The sequence below is a fragment of the Electrona antarctica genome (genome assembly GCF_951216825.1).
Source record: "Electrona antarctica genome assembly, chromosome: 13".
In the NCBI taxonomy this organism is placed as follows: domain Eukaryota; kingdom Metazoa; phylum Chordata; class Actinopteri; order Myctophiformes; family Myctophidae; genus Electrona; species Electrona antarctica.
Genome location: NC_136794.1, coordinates 51,896,527 through 51,914,859, shown reverse-complemented (window position 1 = coordinate 51,914,859; position 18,333 = coordinate 51,896,527). Strand labels below are relative to the sequence as shown.

General features: G+C 47.1%; 1 protein-coding gene across 2 annotated transcripts in view; it reads right to left on the bottom strand.

Annotated features, from left to right (window-relative positions):
- The window catches only part of pip5k1bb (phosphatidylinositol-4-phosphate 5-kinase, type I, beta b), a 47,105-nt gene extending 32,084 nt beyond the window's left edge, over nucleotides 1–15,021 (bottom strand). For both annotated transcript variants that reach the window (XM_079518743.1, XM_079518744.1), the window contains exons 1-3: nucleotides 14,769–15,021; nucleotides 7,317–7,397; nucleotides 6,958–7,026 (exon numbers count right to left, since the gene is read on the bottom strand). In XM_079518743.1, the coding sequence (XP_079374869.1) occupies nucleotides 6,958–7,026 (69 nt within the window). In that variant the 5' untranslated portion in view covers nucleotides 7,317–7,397; nucleotides 14,769–15,021. The remainder of the gene's footprint in view (nucleotides 1–6,957; nucleotides 7,027–7,316; nucleotides 7,398–14,768) is intronic.
- Nucleotides 15,022–18,333: the final 3,312 nt, after the last annotated feature.

The window sequence follows — 18,333 nt, the reverse complement described above, 5'->3', positions numbered from 1 at the left end:
AGACTAGTTAGTGGTGTAGTAGCCTGGTGGACCAGTAGACTAGGTGGTAGACTAGTTAGTGGTGTAGTAGCCTGGTGGACCAGTAGACTAGGTGGTAGACTAGTTAGTGGTGCAGTAGCCTGGTGGACCAGTAGACTAGGTGGTAGACTAGTTAGTGGTGTAGTAGCCTGGTGGACCAGTAGACTCTGTGGTAGACTAGTTAGTGGTGTAGTAGCCTGGTGGACCAGTAGACTAGGTGGTAGACTAGTTAGTGGTGCAGTAGCCTGGTGGACCAGTAGACTAGGTGGTAGACTAGTTAGTGGTGTAGTAGCCTGGTGGACCAGTAGACTAGGTGGTAGACTAGTTAGTGGTGCAGTAGCCTGGTGGACCAGTAGACTAGGTGGTAGACTAGTTAGTGGTGCAGTAGCCTGGTGGACCAGTAGACTAGGTGGTAGACTAGTTAGTGGTGTAGTAGCCTGGTGGACCAGTAGACTAGGTGGTAGACTAGTTAGTGGTGCAGTAGCCTGGTGGACCAGTAGACTAGGTGGTAGACTAGTTAGTGGTGTAGTAGCCTGGTGGACCAGTAGACTAGGTGGTAGACTAGTTAGTGGTGTAGTAGCCTGGTGGACCAGTAGACTAGGTGGTAGACTAGTTAGTGGTGCAGTAGCCTGGTGGACCAGTAGACTAGGTGGTAGACTAGTTAGTGGTGTAGTAGCCTGGTGGACCAGTAGACTAGGTGGTAGACTAGTTAGTGGTGCAGTAGCCTGGTGGACCAGTAGACTAGGTGGTAGACTAGTTAGTGGTGTAGTAGCCTGGTGGACCAGTAGACTAGGTGGTAGACTAGTTAGTGGTGCAGTAGCCTGGTGGACCAGTAGACTAGGTGGTAGACTAGTTAGTGGTGCAGTAGCCTGGTGGACCAGTAGACTAGGTGGTAGACTAGTTAGTGGTGTAGTAGCTTGGTGGACCAGTAGACTAGGTGGTAGACTAGTTAGTGGTGCAGTAGCCTGGTGGACCAGTAGACTAGGTGGTAGATTAGTTAGTGGTGCAGTAGCCTGGTGGACCAGTAGACTAGGTGGTAGACTAGTTAGTGGTGTAGTAGCCTGGTGGACCAGTAGACTAGGTGGTAGACTAGTTAGTGGTGCAGTAGCCTGGTGGACCAGTAGACTAGGTGGTAGACTCGTTAGTGGTGTAGTAGCCTGGTGGACCAGTAGACTAGGTGGTAGACTAGTTAGTGGTGCAGTAGCCTGGTGGACCAGTAGACTAGGTGGTAGACTAGTTAGTGGTGTAGTAGCCTGGTGGACCAGTAGACTAGGTGGTAGACTAGTTAGTGGTGCAGTAGCCTGGTGGACCAGTAGACTAGGTGGTAGACTAGTTAGTGGTGTAGTAGCCTGGTGGACCAGTAGACTAGGTGGTAGACTAGTTAGTGGTGCAGTAGCCTGGTGGACCAGTAGACTAGGTGGTAGACTAGTTAGTGGTGTAGTAGCCTGGTGGACCAGTAGACTCTGTGGTAGACTAGTTAGTGGTGTAGTAGCCTGGTGGACCAGTAGACTAGGTGGTAGATTAGTTAGTGGTGCAGTAGCCTGGTGGACCAGTAGACTAGGTGGTAGACTAGTTAGTGGTGTAGTAGCCTGGTGGACCAGTAGACTAGGTGGTAGACTAGTTAGTGGTGCAGTAGCCTGGTGGACCAGTAGACTAGGTGGTAGACTAGTTAGTGGTGTAGTAGCCTGGTGGACCAGTAGACTAGGTGGTAGACTAGTTAGTGGTGCAGTAGCCTGGTGGACCAGTAGACTAGGTGGTAGACTCGTTAGTGGTGTAGTAGCCTGGTGGACCAGTAGACTAGGTGGTAGACTAGTTAGTGGTGCAGTAGCCTGGTGGACCAGTAGACTAGGTGGTAGACTAGTTAGTGGTGTAGTAGCCTGGTGGACCAGTAGACTAGGTGGTAGACTAGTTAGTGGTGCAGTAGCCTGGTGGACCAGTAGACTAGGTGGTAGACTAGTTAGTGGTGTAGTAGCCTGGTGGACCAGTAGACTAGGTGGTAGACTAGTTAGTGGTGCAGTAGCCTGGTGGACCAGTAGACTAGGTGGTAGACTAGTTAGTGGTGTAGTAGCCTGGTGGACCAGTAGACTCTGTGGTAGACTAGTTAGTGGTGTAGTAGCCTGGTGGACCAGTAGACTAGGTGGTAGACTAGTTAGTGGTGTAGTAGCCTGGTGGACCAGTAGACTAGGTGGTAGACTATTTAGTGGTGTAGTAGCCTGGTGGACCAGTAGACTAGGTGGTAGACTAGTTAGTGGTGCAGTAGCCTGGTGGACCAGTAGACTAGGTGGTAGACTAGTTAGTGGTGCAGTAGCCTGGTGGACCAGTAGACTAGGTGGTAGACTAGTTAGTGGTGTAGTAGCCTGGTGGACCAGTAGACTAGGTGGTAGACTAGTTAGTGGTGTAGTAGCCTGGTGGACCAGTAGACTAGGTGGTAGACTAGTTAGTGGTGCAGTAGCCTGGTGGACCAGTAGACTAGGTGGTAGACTAGTTAGTGGTGTAGTAGCCTGGTGGACCAGTAGACTCTGTGGTAGACTAGTTAGTGGTGTAGTAGCCTGGTGGACCAGTAGACTAGGTGGTAGACTAGTTAGTGGTGCAGTAGCCTGGTGGACCAGTAGACTAGGTGGTAGACTAGTTAGTGGTGTAGTAGCCTGGTGGACCAGTAGACTAGGTGGTAGACTAGTTAGTGGTGCAGTAGCCTGGTGGACCAGTAGACTAGGTGGTAGACTAGTTAGTGGTGCAGTAGCCTGGTGGACCAGTAGACTAGGTGGTAGACTAGTTAGTGGTGTAGTAGCCTGGTGGACCAGTAGACTAGGTGGTAGACTAGTTAGTGGTGCAGTAGCCTGGTGGACCAGTAGACTAGGTGGTAGACTAGTTAGTGGTGTAGTAGCCTGGTGGACCAGTAGACTAGGTGGTAGACTAGTTAGTGGTGTAGTAGCCTGGTGGACCAGTAGACTAGGTGGTAGACTAGTTAGTGGTGCAGTAGCCTGGTGGACCAGTAGACTAGGTGGTAGACTAGTTAGTGGTGTAGTAGCCTGGTGGACCAGTAGACTAGGTGGTAGACTAGTTAGTGGTGCAGTAGCCTGGTGGACCAGTAGACTAGGTGGTAGACTAGTTAGTGGTGTAGTAGCCTGGTGGACCAGTAGACTAGGTGGTAGACTAGTTAGTGGTGCAGTAGCCTGGTGGACCAGTAGACTAGGTGGTAGACTAGTTAGTGGTGCAGTAGCCTGGTGGACCAGTAGACTAGGTGGTAGACTAGTTAGTGGTGTAGTAGCTTGGTGGACCAGTAGACTAGGTGGTAGACTAGTTAGTGGTGCAGTAGCCTGGTGGACCAGTAGACTAGGTGGTAGATTAGTTAGTGGTGCAGTAGCCTGGTGGACCAGTAGACTAGGTGGTAGACTAGTTAGTGGTGTAGTAGCCTGGTGGACCAGTAGACTAGGTGGTAGACTAGTTAGTGGTGCAGTAGCCTGGTGGACCAGTAGACTAGGTGGTAGACTCGTTAGTGGTGTAGTAGCCTGGTGGACCAGTAGACTAGGTGGTAGACTAGTTAGTGGTGCAGTAGCCTGGTGGACCAGTAGACTAGGTGGTAGACTAGTTAGTGGTGTAGTAGCCTGGTGGACCAGTAGACTAGGTGGTAGACTAGTTAGTGGTGCAGTAGCCTGGTGGACCAGTAGACTAGGTGGTAGACTAGTTAGTGGTGTAGTAGCCTGGTGGACCAGTAGACTAGGTGGTAGACTAGTTAGTGGTGCAGTAGCCTGGTGGACCAGTAGACTAGGTGGTAGACTAGTTAGTGGTGTAGTAGCCTGGTGGACCAGTAGACTCTGTGGTAGACTAGTTAGTGGTGTAGTAGCCTGGTGGACCAGTAGACTAGGTGGTAGACTAGTTAGTGGTGTAGTAGCCTGGTGGACCAGTAGACTAGGTGGTAGACTATTTAGTGGTGTAGTAGCCTGGTGGACCAGTAGACTAGGTGGTAGACTAGTTAGTGGTGCAGTAGCCTGGTGGACCAGTAGACTAGGTGGTAGACTAGTTAGTGGTGCAGTAGCCTGGTGGACCAGTAGACTAGGTGGTAGACTAGTTAGTGGTGTAGTAGCCTGGTGGACCAGTAGACTAGGTGGTAGACTAGTTAGTGGTGCAGTAGCCTGGTGGACCAGTAGACTAGGTGGTGGACTAGTTAGTGGTGCAGTAGCTTGGTGGACCAGTAGACTAGGTGGTAGACTAGTTAGTGGTGCAGTAGCCTGGTGGACCAGTAGACTAGGTGGTAGACTAGTTAGTGGTGTAGTAGCCTGGTGGACCAGTAGACTAGGTGGTGGACTAGTTAGTGGTGCAGTAGCTTGGTGGACCAGTAGACTAGGTGGTAGACTAGTTAGTGGTGTAGAGTCTGTTACAAAATGTATTTGTAAATGTTTCAAAATAATCCTGACAAAGATTTTAAATTTAATAAACAAATAAGCTCCGTTGTAAAAACGAGTTTCTTCCAACTTAGAACTATTGCTAAGATCAAGTCGTACCTCCCCCCAAACAGCTCGAGATGGTCATCCATGCCTTCATTTCAACACAAATTGATTACTGCAATTCTCTGTACACTGGTATCGACCAGGCGTCACTTAGGCGCCTGCAGTTAGTGCAGAATGCAGCTGCCCGTCTTCTCAACGGAACCAAAAAACGAGACCACATCACCCCTGTTCTGGCCTCTCTCCATTGGCTCCCTGTTAAGTTCAGAATAGATTTTAAGGTGCTTTTATTTGTTTTTAAATCACTTCACGGTCTCTCTCCCTCCTACCTCTCTGACCTAATTGTGCCCTACGTCCCATCTAGAGCATTAAGGTCTGCGGACAAGCTTCTGCTGGTCGAGTTCAGATGACTTTTGAGGAGGGATTTAAATCCCTCCTCAAAACTCATCTGTTCTCCCTCGCCTTTAACTGCACCTGATTTACCTGTATATTGATTTCCTGCTCTGTGCTATTGTATGCTCTGTTTTATATTTTATTGTCTCTTTTCATTGTTTTATACTGCTATGCTCTACTGTCTTGTTTTACTCTGTTCAGCACTTGTCAGCTTTGGCTGTTGTAAATGTGCTATACAAATAAAGTTTGATTTGATTTGACATTTTTAGCTTTGACTTTTGGAATTTTCCCGAGTGGCCCCTGTGACGGAGTGGCCCCTGAGCCACCTGACAGAGTGGCCCCTGAGCAGATGGGGGGGGGGGGCCATGCCAGCCACCCTGGTGCCCAGAGGGCCATGCCAGCCTCCCTGGTGCCCAGAGGGCCATGCCAACCACCCTGGTGCCCAGAGGGCCATGCCAACCACCCTGGTGCCCAGAGGGCCATGCCAACCACCCTGGTGCCCAGAGGGCCATGCCAGCCACCCTGGTGCCCAGAGGGCCATGCCAGCCACCCTGGTGCCCAGAGGGCCATGCCAGCCACCCTGGTGCCCATAGGGCCATGCCAGCCACCCTGGTGCCCAGAGGGCCTAGCCAGCCACCCTGGTGCCCAGAGGGCCATGCCAACCACCCTGGTGCCCAGAGGGCCATGCCAACCACCCTGGTGCCCAGAGGGCCATGCCAGCTACGCTGGTGTCCAGAGGGCCATGCCAGCCACCCTGGTGCGCAGAGGGCCATGCCAACCAACCTGGTGCCCAGAGGGTCATGTCAACCACCCTGGTGCCCAGACGGCCATGCCAACCACCCTGGTGCCCAGAGGGCCATGCCAGCCACCCTGGTGCCCAGAGGGACATGCCAACCACCCTGGTGCCCAGAGGGCCATGCCAACCACCCTGGTGCCCAGAGGGCCATGCCAACCACCCTGGTACCCAGAGGGCCATGCCAACCACCCTGGTACCCAGAGGGCCATGCCAACCACCCTGGTACCCAGAGGGCCATGCCAACCACCCTGGTACCCAGAGGGCCATGCCAACCACCCTGGTGCCAAGAGGGCCATGCCAACCACCCTGGTGCCCAGAGGTCCATGCCAGCAACCAGGGGGCACTGCACTGTAAGGCTGTCCCCAAACATTCAAGGTTCGAATGTTCGCTCGTTAGGGTTGGCACTCGAATCTTAATTAATGGGCTTGAACCATTCGTTTTTTTATTTTTTATTAAAAACAAAAATATTTTTTTTTCTTTTTTATTAACTCGAAAATATATCTCGGCGAGAATGCGATATGAGCATGTAAAACAAAAGTAGGTTTCTAATGCATTCCTGTCAGAAGTTATGATTTTTTAAAGAAATATCTCCTGCATGTTCTTCTGTCCCTCTCCAAAGTCTCCCGTGCACAACTGCACATTAATATGTTGATTGGCCTGCAGCTGAGGTGATTGACCTTTCTCACCTTGTTCTGTGAGAACAAAAGAGTTCCATTGAATGGAATGTCTGACGCGTCTCACTCACTCACTCACTCACACACACACACACACACACACACACACACACACACCCCAGCATGATCGCTGATAGAGGGAACCGTTCTTAGCAGCCATAATATATTAGCATATGCTCATCACATAGCCTATTGCTAAAAAGAAGTGAACTCTGATCATTGTTAAGCAAAACGGCCACGGTGACAGAGGTTCTGCTTTTTTCCTGTGCCCACTTCAATGCGCTTCTAGTAGAAGCCTTCTACACAGGTGGAACAAATGAACGAGTGACAGCTAACGAGCAAACTATACGCTGTCGTCTGCCAGCAAGCTCGCAGATCAGCTGTTTTCGCGGAGCCGCTTGATTGTGTGTGTGTGTGTGTGTGTGTGTGTGTGTTGGGAGAGACGAGAGAGATTGATAAAGAGCAGGGGAGACGCGCTGCGCTCTGGTCTAGACGGATATCTCAAAGGTTATTTTTTTAATTAATTAGAAACAAATGGTCCGGATGTTCGCTCGTAAATTCCTGCCGAAGTTCGAGTCCTAAAAAAAGGGCTAGGGTACAGCCTTACTGCACTGCCTGTTGAAACCTTTACCTTTTTATAGGTCTTCTCTGGGTTGGTGTTACGAGGTCCTCCCATTCCATTCTCTGTCGTCGTCGACATCTAGTGGAGAAACAACGCCATGAGTTAACAGTGACATCTAGTGGAGAAAAAACACCATGAGTTAACAGTGAAATATGAGTTAACTATCTCTACCGCTAGCTGTTAGCATAAACCCCAGTTCCCAGTGCCGGGCAGCATACGTGTATGCTCGCCCCTAGGGTGTTAGGGTAGGATGTAGGATAGGGTGTAGGCTGTAGGGTGAATGGGTTAGGGTCTTAGGGTGAATGGGTAGGATGTAGGATAGGCTGTAGGCTGTAGGGTGAATGGGTGTAGGGAGGTAGTAAACATGCCTTGCTCAACAGCACCAGGTTCAGGTGAACATCTCCTGGTGTTCAGAGTCCAGCAGACATCAGCAGGTCTTCATCTGGCCACTAGAGGGAGACAAAAACATCAGTACCACTGGCTGGCTGGCTGACTGACTGACTGACTGACTGACTAGCCTGGGGTCCACCTATGCTTTCTATAGCAGAGGCAGCTCCCGGCAGGATCCGCCGGGAGAATCTAGACGCAGCTGTGCGACATCTGTTGTCTACTGGACACAAAGACACCTGTTTGTCCTTCAATGGACAGACAGACAGACAGACAGACAGACAGACAGACAGACAGACAGACAGACAGACAGACAGACAGACAGACAGACAGACAGACAGACAGACAGACAGACAGACAGACAGACAGACAGACAGACAGACAGACCAATGAGCAGGTACGTGTAAGTAGGTCATATGTAGGTCAGAGCTGCAGGCTGAGTGGAGTCAGGTTACAGTCAGAACCCTACAGAACACTAGTTTCGGAGAGGATTAAACAAGACTAACTGTTGAGGAGAGGATTAAACAAGACTAACTGTTGAGGAGAGGAGAAAACAAGACTAACTGTTGAGGAGAGGATTAAACAAGACTAACTGTTCAGGAGAGGATTAAACAAGACTAACTGTTGAGGAGGAGAAAAACTGATTTTATTTTTTATTTTTTTATCCAAAATGAGTTAATATCACAGGCAGACTCTTCACATACTGGAGCATGTCTGAAATAAGTGTCAGAGCTGAAATCGAGCTGAATGTCAACTATGAAATAAATGCTTAAACATGTAGGTAGGTGTAATGTTAGAGTCCACAGAAGACATGTAAATATGAAATAAATGCTTAAACATTTAGGTAGGTGTAATGTTAGAGTCCACAGAAGACATGTAAATATGAAATAAATGCTTAAACATGTAGCTAGGTGTAATGTTAGAGACCACAGAAGTGAACCTTTCAAGCCTGTTTTCTCAACTCGCCGTTTCTCTGCAAGACATTACTCTATAAGCCACATCTCCAAAACTGGTGGGTCAAACTGAACAACCAATATGTCAGTTTGAAGCTATGATTCCCTGCTTTCACATGACATGAAAAAAAAGAAAAAAGAAAAAATGACTTTAATCAGAAGTCAGAAGTGGTCACATTTTTTCCAATGACAATACTAAACTTTTCCAAAACTTTTCCAGGATATTTAACCCAATTTCCAGGACTATAATTATAGCAATAATGAGTCTGTCGTGTTGCTGCACAGGTTGGTGTCACATGACAAAGGAAAGGAACAGACCTACAAGCTAACTACGCATCACGCTGAAGCCAAGTGTGAGCCTGTAGATCTGTTCTTTTTGTAACGCCCCGTATACATTATGCTGCATTCGGAGAAAACAACTACTTTTGTTACATACCGGTATATCGTGAAAAAAATGTATTGGAAATGTTGCTTATTTACAAAATAATTACCCCAAAAATGATACATTTCCAGGACCTTTGATGCATTTAAAAACTTTTCAAATACTGGAAAAAGTTATTTCTAATTTAAAAATCACAAATGAAGAAATTATTTTTCCCAAAATATCTTTACTGAATGGTAAAGATATTTTGGGAGCATCAATTGGTGTAGATGTGATCCAGCACCCAGCCTATAGGTATAGATGTGATCCAGCACCCAGCCTATAGGTATAGATGTGATCCAGCACCCGGCCTATAGGTATAGATGTGATCCAGCACCCAGCCTATAGGTATAGATGTGATCCAGCACCCAGCCTATAGGTATAGATGTGATCCAGCACCCGGCCTATAGGTATAGATGTGATCCAGCACCCGGCCTATAGGTATAGATGTGATCCAGCACCCAGACTATAGGTATAGATGTGATCCAGCACCCAGCCTATAGGTATAGATGTGATCCAGCACCCAGCCTATAGGTATAGATGTGATCCAGCACCCGGCCTATAGGTATAGATGTGATCCAGCACCCAGACTATAGGTATAGATGTGATCCAGCACCCAGACTATAGGTATAGATGTGATCCAGCACCCAGCCTATAGGTATAGATGTGATCCAGCACCCGGCCTATAGGTATAGATGTGATCCAGCACCCAGACTATAGGTATAGATGTGATCCAGCACCCGGCCTATAGGTATAGATGTGATCCAGCACCCAGCCTATAGGTATAGATGTGCGTGTTTGTTCAGCCTCCCCTACTAATTTAAAAATGACACCCGTGTGAAGTGAGGGGCGCTCTTATCATCTTACAACATCAATTACAACATAATGTTTGTTTAAGTCCTCAAAACAAACATTACATTTCTCTCTATTGTTTTCTTAAACAAACATCGTTGAAAGACAAACATTAAAGCTGTATATAGGAGGGGCTGGCACCCCTCAAAAATCACACCCGTGTGAAGTGAGGGGCGCCTAACCCTGTAATGGTGATGTAAAACAAACGGTGCAAACACAAACATTCAACACCATTAACAATATATATGACGTAATGAGGGACATTATGACGTAAATGTTCCCTTCATTGTCATTGGTGTTTACAATTTAACAAACATTGAACTAAAAACAAACATTAAACCTGTGTATAGGAGGGGCTAGGGGAGGGGCCAGGGGAGGGGCCAGGGGAGGGGCCAGGGGAGGGGCTAGGGGAGGGGCTAGGGCCCCTCAAAAACGTTCCAAGGAGTTGCATGACGGTGGGAACCCTACAGTGTCGGCATGCAGTCATAATGACATCATTACCTTATTGATGTAATATCTGATACCGTGATGTAATACGGTTCTGTAATATCTACACATACTTTATGACATCACTACTGTAATGTATACATTCTACACATACTTTATGTCAGTGGTTCCCAAAGTGGGGTCCGGGGACCCCCAGGGGTCCTTGAGGGAGTTCCAGGGGACCACGCATTTAACCCATTCTGGGCAGGAACCCATTTGGTGTTTTAAGCATTATGTTATTCTTTAGCTTTTGAAAAATCGTGAAAATGTGCCTCAAATCTTTGAATATATATTCTTTCAGAGCCAACGTTTTTAACTCAAAATCTTTGCTTCTGGGGGGGTCCCTGGAACAACATTTTCAGATGGGGGTCCCTGGAACAACATTTTCAGATGGGGGTCCCTGGAACAACACATTTTCAGATGGGGGTCCCTGGAACAATATATTTTCAGATGGGGGTCCCTGGAACAATATATTTTCAGATGGGGGTCCCTGGAACAATATATTTTCAGATGGGGGTCCCTGGAACAATATATTTTCAGATGGGGGTCCCTGGAACAATATATTTTCAGATGGGGGTCCCTGGAACAATATATTTTCAGATGGGGGTCCCTGGAACAATACATTTTCAGATGGGGGTCCCTGGAACAACACATTTTCAGATGGGGTCCCTGGAACAACATATTTTCAGATGGGGGTCGTGGACTCGTACGAGGCCAAAGACAGATAATTGTTGGGGTCCTTGACATGAAATATTGAACCACTGACAGAAACATGAGGTTTTGTTTGAGGTATTGAGGTGAAATATTGAACCACTGACAGAAACATGAGGTTTTGTTTGAGGTATTGAGGTGAAATATTGAACCACTGACAGAAACATGAGGTTTTTCAGAAAACTGTCAGGATTTAGAAGACAGACCTAAATGGGTTAAAGAGTGTGACTCTCACACAGCGTCACATGACTCTGTGATGTCATCACTTCAACAACATTCACCTTTGAAGCCACTTCACATCCAGCACCTTTATCCACAGCAGTGCACACACACACACACACACACGCACGCACGCACGCACGCACACGCACGCACGCACGCACGCACGCACGCACGCACGCACGCACGCACGCACGCACATCAGTTTCATGGAAATGATGACACACCCTTCTTGACCTTTGGCCTTCTTGACAGACAGACAGACAGACAGACAGACATTTGCATGGCTCTGATTGGCCAGTCAAACTGAGCGTCATGTGGTGATCAACACATCATTTCCACATTATGGCTGTGGTCTGTCAGATCTGTCAGACAGAATTGTCATGTTTCCAAGCGTTGTGAACTTGTATCAAATCAAATCACCTTTATTTATAAAGCACATTTAAAAACAAAGTGCTGTACAGACATTTCATCAACACCACAGAGAGAGACCCTACCCTAACCCTAACTACAGATAGAGACCCTACCCTAACCCTAACTACAGATAGAGACCCTACCCTAACCCTAACTACAGATAGAGACCCTACCCTAACCCTAACTACAGATAGAGACCCTACCCTAACCCTAACTACAGATAGAGACCCTACTCTAACCCTAACTACAGATAGAGACCCTACCCTAACCCTAACCGCTAACTCTAACTACAGATAGAGAGAACACAGCAAAAGAAAATTACAGACAATAAAAGCACAATTATAAAAAATCAAACAATATACTTAAAAACACAAACAAGGTCACGGGCAATCAAATGCTTGGGAGTAAAACAGGGTTTTAAGTCTGGATTTAAAAACGTCAATGGAGGGGGAGGTTCTAATGGAGTAGGCCAGTAGGGGATGAAATGAAATGAAATGAAATGAAATGAAATGAAATCTATATTTACCCAGGGTATCTGGGCTAAGCTCAAGAACTTGTTTCCAGCCAGGCCCTGCTCATAGAACACATTTCATCGTAGTGGTTGATGCCTTGTTCAAGGGCATTTCAGCGGTGGTAATTTTAACGTGTCGGACGGCTGGTTCGAACTGGGAACCTTCCGGTATCTAGACCGCGCCGCTATCCGTTCGGCCACCGCTGCCACTGGATGGTGTTCCCCAGCCTAGGGGGGGTGCGACAGAGAAGGCACGGTGACCTCTGAGCCTCAACTGAGAAGGCACGGTGACCTCTGAGCCTCAACTGAGAAGGCACGGTGACCTCTGAGCCTCAACTGAGAAGGCACGGTCACCTCTGAGCCTCGACTGAGAAGGCACGGTGACCTCTGAGCCTCAACTGAGAAGGCACGGTGACCTCTGAGCCTCGACTGAGAAGGCACGGTCACCTCTGAGCCTCGACTGAGAAGGCACGGTGACCTCTGAGCCTCAACTGAGAAGGCACGGTCACCTCTGAGCCTCGACTGAGAAGGCACGGTGACCTCTGAGCCTCAACTGAGAAGGCACGGTCATCTCTGAGCCTCAACTGAGAAGGCACGGTCATCTCTGAGCCTCAACTGAGAAGGCACGGTCACCTCTGAGCCTCGACTTGGTTGTCGGGACATCTAGAAGCTCAAGGTCTGTGGATCTAAAGGTGCCTATAGTGGTGGGGGGGGTATTTTACCAGGTCTGTGATGTAGGCAGGGGGCGGGGCTAGGCCATTCAGAGCTTTATAAACAAGCAAAAGGGACTTGAAATGAATTCGGAACTTCACTGGTAACCAGTGGAGGGAAGCCAGGACGGGGGTTAGGGTTAGGGGTTAGAGGTTAGGGGTTAGGGGGTGATGTGGGCTCTCTTCTTGGAGCCAGGACAGGGGTTAGGGTTAGGGGTTAGAGGTTAGAGGGTGATGTGGTCTCTCTTCTTGGAGCCAGGACGGGGGTTAGGGTTAGGGGGTGATGTGGTCTCTCTTCTTGGAGCCAGGACGGGGGTTAGGGTTAGGGGGTGATGTGGTCTCTCTTCTTGGAGCCAGGACGGGGGTTAGGGTTAGGGGGTGATGTGGTCTCTCTTCTTGGAGCCAGGACAGGGGTTAGGGTTAGGGGGTTGTGGTCTCTCTTCTTGGAGCCAGGACGGGGGTTAGGGGTTAGGGGTTAGGGGGTGATGTGGTCTCTCTTCTTGGAGCCAGGACGGGGGTTAGGGTTAGGGGTTAGGGGTTAGAGGTTAGGGGGTGATGTGGTCTCTCTTCTTGGAGCCAGGACGGGGGTTAGGGGTTAGAGGTTAGGGGGTGATGTGGTCTCTCTTCTTGGAGCCAGGACGGGGGTTAGGGTTAGGGGTTAGGGGTTAGGGGGTGATGTGGTCTCTCTTCTTGGAGCCAGGACGGGGGTTAGGGTTAGGGTTAGGGGGTGATGTGGTCTCTCTTCTTGGAGCCAGGACGGGGGTTAGGGTTAGGGGGTGATGTGGTCTCTCTTCTTGGAGCCAGGACGGGGGTTAGGGTTAGGGGTTAGAGGTTAGGGGGTGATGTGGTCTCTCTTCTTGGAGCCAGGACGGGGGTTAGGGTTAGGGGTTAGGGGTTAGGGGGTGATGTGGTCTCTCTTCTTGGAGCCAGGACGGGGGTTAGGGTTAGGGGTTAGAGGTTAGGGTTAGGGGTTAGAGGTTAGGGGGTGATGTGGTCTCTCTTCTTGGAGCCAGGACGGGGGTTAGGGTTAGGGGTTAGAGGTTAGGGGTTAGGGGGTGATGTGGTCTCTCTTCTTGGAGCCAGGACGGGGGTTAGGGGTTAGGGGTTAGAGGTTAGGGGTTAGGGGGTGATGTGGTCTCTCTTCTTGGAGCCGGTTAATGTAGATCTACTCGTTGTTTTAACCATTTAATGACTGAACACACAGCAGCTCATTACCTCTCAAACAGCTCTGGAATACACTACAGTGTGTGTGTGTGTGTGTGTGTGTGTGTGTGTGTGTGTGTGTGTGTGTGTGTGTGTGTGTCACACACACTCCAGATTAAATCTGTATTGACATTTCCAGTACAAAAACACACCTGGCGTCTACCCCCCCCCCCCCCCCCCCCCACTGTTTTCACTTCAGTGTCTGTCTGTCTGTCTGTCTGTCTGTCTGCCTGCCTGCCTGCCTGTCTGTCTGCCTGCACCAGAGGACATCAAACAGTATCTATAAAGTCACATGTCTGTCATGGATGAAGCTCATACTGGTGTTTGTTTCACTACATTAACAACCTTTCCATCTTCATAAAGCTTCATGTTTCAGATCTAAAGCTCTGTCCTCACAGCCTCGGATGGTCGGATCCTCTTCGGGTAGGAAGAAGAACCGGATCCTCACTGTTGTTACAGAAAAACACTTTATAATCACATCCCTGGACGTTTGTCTCAGTGCTTTCAACTCGGCGCCCCTGTCGGTCGTGAGGTGTACTGCACGTCTGAACACATTATAACTCTAATAGTGAAAATGTCCAGGGATGTGATTAAAGTGTTTTTCTGTAACAACAGTGAGGATCCGGTTCTTCTTCCAACCCGAGGAGGATCCGACCATCCGAGGCTGTGAGGACAGAGCTTTAGATCTGAAACATGAAGCTTTATGAAGATGGAAAGGTTATAAATATAACAGACAAACACCAGGATGAGGTCATCCATGACAACAATGACTCCAACTCTAAACTAGACAAACATTTAGAAACACAGCGAGTCGAGACGTTTGTTTCTGAGCAGCAATGACACCCAAAATGACACCCAAAATGACACCCAAAATGACACCCAAATGACACCCAAATGTCACCCAAATGACACCCAAAACATCCTGTGAATAAACCAAGCCAAACAGATCTTACCAGTGTGTGTGTGGTTGTGGTTGTTGTTCAACAGCTGTTCTGTTCTGGAGAGAAAGCTTTATTTATTCCATCGATAAATTGATCCACAGAATGATCAATAATATCCTTTGATCCACCGACAGACCGCTGTATTATTATTATTAATATATATTGATCCACGATAGAGAGAATATAATGATCAGCTGACTGCGTGTTTCAGTCTGTCTGCTCGTGGAGGAGAGACTACACTGTGTGTGTGTGTGTGTGTGTGTGTGTGTGTACACAGTACACGCCCATACGAACGCACAGCTGGTTCTGCTGATTAATGCTGATGTTCGGCCCATCCGCGCCCCCTGCGGGCCACCATGGGGCCATGCAGGCCCATGTGGTGTTAATGGAACAACAGCGCCCCCTCGTGGAGATGACGTGTCAGTGAGTTGTGACTTCACTTATTTCATGAACTGTAGGCCAGGGGTACAATTGGTTAATCAATGTGTTACACTTTCAGAGTCACAGAGGTTCCATGTGTTACACTCTCAGAGTTACAGACCTGTAAGGGTCCATTTGGTTCCATGTGTTTCACTCTCGGAGTCACAGACCCGTAAGGGTCCATTTGGTTCCATGTGTTACACTCTCAGAGTCACAGACCCATAAGGGTCCATTTGGTTCCATGTGTTACACTCTCAGAGTTACAGACCCATAAGGGTCCATTTGGTTCCATGTGTTACACTCTCAGAGTTACAGACCTGTAAGGGTCCATTTGGTTCTAAATTGAGTTGGTAACCAAATGGACCCTTTATTAGATCTTTAACTCTTGAGAGTGTAATATGTTTCATTTTATTCTCTCAAGAGTTACATTACATCTACATTACATCTGCATTACTATTTTAGGCTGTCAAATCGATTCAAATTATGTAATCGCAAATTAATCGCATATTTTTTTATCCGTTGTTCATTTACAAGATGTCTACACAATTAGAGAATGTAGAAGAATTGTTATTTTGATCAACGTTTGCCTGTTATCTCTCCTAATGGTACCAACATCAATACATGGCTCAAATGGGTCTTTTGATGAATTGAACATGGTGGACCCTGTTGTAAACAAGTGTAATGCTTAATTGGGTCGTCCACTCACAGTTAACAGCCTTTGTATTGAGTTTGTGCTTGAAATGTACTGTAATTCTGCAAACTGTTAATACAATTTTCAATCAATCAATCAAAAGAGGCTAAATGTCATCAAATGGTGGTCCGTGGCTCAAATGGGTCTGAGAGGCTAAATGTCATCAAATGGTGGTCCGTGGCTCAAATGGGTCTGAGAGGCTAAATGTCATCAAATGGTGGTCCGTGGCTCAAATACAGAGACAATAAATAATGGATTGATGTGAAAAGGGTTGAAAACCTCTTCATTACATTACAGTACGGTACGGTACATTAGCGCCGCTCTGTGGGTGCATGTGGTCATTACACCACCACGCATTTCAGTACATTATTAATTAGAGCATTTAATGCGTTTAATTAAATTAAATGTTTATTTGTTGAACTAAATGATAGAACATTATTTAAAACAACTGTCGATTTAAATACATGGGGGTCGTGCGTTTAAAAAACGCACGACTTGGTTTTTACATCATTTGAGAATCCCTAACAAACGAAAGTAGTAGATCTACAAGCCCACGAGGCGTCCCGATGCGACTCGTTGTGAGCTTGTAGATCTGTTGTTTTCATCAGAAAGACCGCTTCCTGGTTTCCCTTACATGCGGAAGTGCTCTTATTGTTATAACCGTGTCACTTAACGGACCAACGGGTTTTATTTTGAAGTGCAGGCGAAAGTGCTTTTATTGTTTTTAACGTGTCACTTAACGTACCAACTGGTTTTATTTTGAAGAGCAGGCGGAAGTGCTCTTATTGTTATAATCGTGTCACTTAACAGACCAACTAATTTTAATTTGAAGAGCAGGCGGAAGTGCTCTTATTGTTATAACCGTGTCACTTAACGGACCAACTGGTTTTAATTTGAAGAGCAGGCGGAAAGGCTCTTATTGTTATAACCGTGTCACTTAACGGACCAACTGTTTTTTTTGAAGAGCAGGCGGAAGTGCTCTTATTGTTATAACCGTGTCACTTAACGGACCAACTGTTTTTTTTGAAGAGCAGGCGGAAGTGATCTCATGGTTTCTGGCGGTGTTTTAACAGCGCTAATGAAACAAACACATCATGATGTTTTAGAACGTCTTTAAAACCCATAAACAATTAATATTCGTTACTATTATTGTTATTAATGTCGTATAAAATGAAATAATTATGTTTTAGAACGTCTTTAAAACCCATAAACATTTAATATCGTTACTATTATTGTTATTTATATATTTTTCTCGGCGCTCATCAACCATCCATTCATTTAAAAATCTCCAATAACACCACTGGATGGCAGCAAAGCCTAGATTTGGCTTATTTTTTGCAAATGGGTCTTAAAATGAGGAGAAATAATGTAAATTCTACCAAATACTATCTGAGCACTTAACACCTATAATAATAATAATAATAATAATAATAATAACTATTTATTGATTGATTGATTGATTGATGTATTGAACATTATATTTCACAGTATGTAGAATGGGTACATTTCATTGTATTTCACAGTATGTAGAATGGATACATTTCATTATATTTCACAGTATGTAGAATGGGTACATTTCATTGTATTTCACAGTATGTAGAATGGATACATTTCATTATATTTCACAGTATCTAGAATGGGTACATTTCATTATATTTCACAGTATGTAGAATGGGTACATTTCATTATATTTCACAGTATGTAGAATGGGTACATTTCATTATATTTCAGTCAATACACAAACTTGGGTCTGGGTCCAGGACCAAATGGACCCTTATGGGTCCATTTGTACACTCTCAGACTTAAATTAACATTGATTTCACAATATAAATTGGGGGTCCAAGAGATAGAAATGCCATTAAATGGGGGTCCTTGAAATTAAACAGGTTGAGAATCACTGCCAGAGATGTAAAGATCTTCTCTCATGGGGGTCCCTGGCATAGCTTTTCAAATGGGGGTCCGCGGGGCTCATTAGTGTCATTTTGGGGGTCCTTGACATGAAAAGGTTTGGGAAACACTGCTTTATGGCACTTTATTATTTAATCATTGGTATTGGCAGACATTAGACCTATAGCAGTGGTCCGGGGACCCCCAGGGGTCCTTGAGGGGGTTCCAGGTGGTCCGGGGACCCCCAGGGGTCCTTGGGGGTTCCAGGTGGTCCGGGGACCCCCAGGGGTCCTCGAGGGGGTTCCAGATGGTCCGGGGACCACCAGGGGTCCTTGAGGAGGTTCCAGGTGGTCCGGGGACCCCCAGGGGTCCTCGAGGGGGTTCCAGGTGGTCCGGGGACCACCAGGGGTCCTTGAGGTCCTTGAGGTTCCAGGTGGTTTTGGGTCTGAGAGGCTAAATGTCATCAAATGGTGGTCCTTGGCTCAAATGCGTCTGAGAGGCTAAATGTCATCAAATGGTATTCCGTGGCTCAAATGGGTCTGAGAGGCTAAATGTCATCAAACGTGGTCCGTGGCTCAA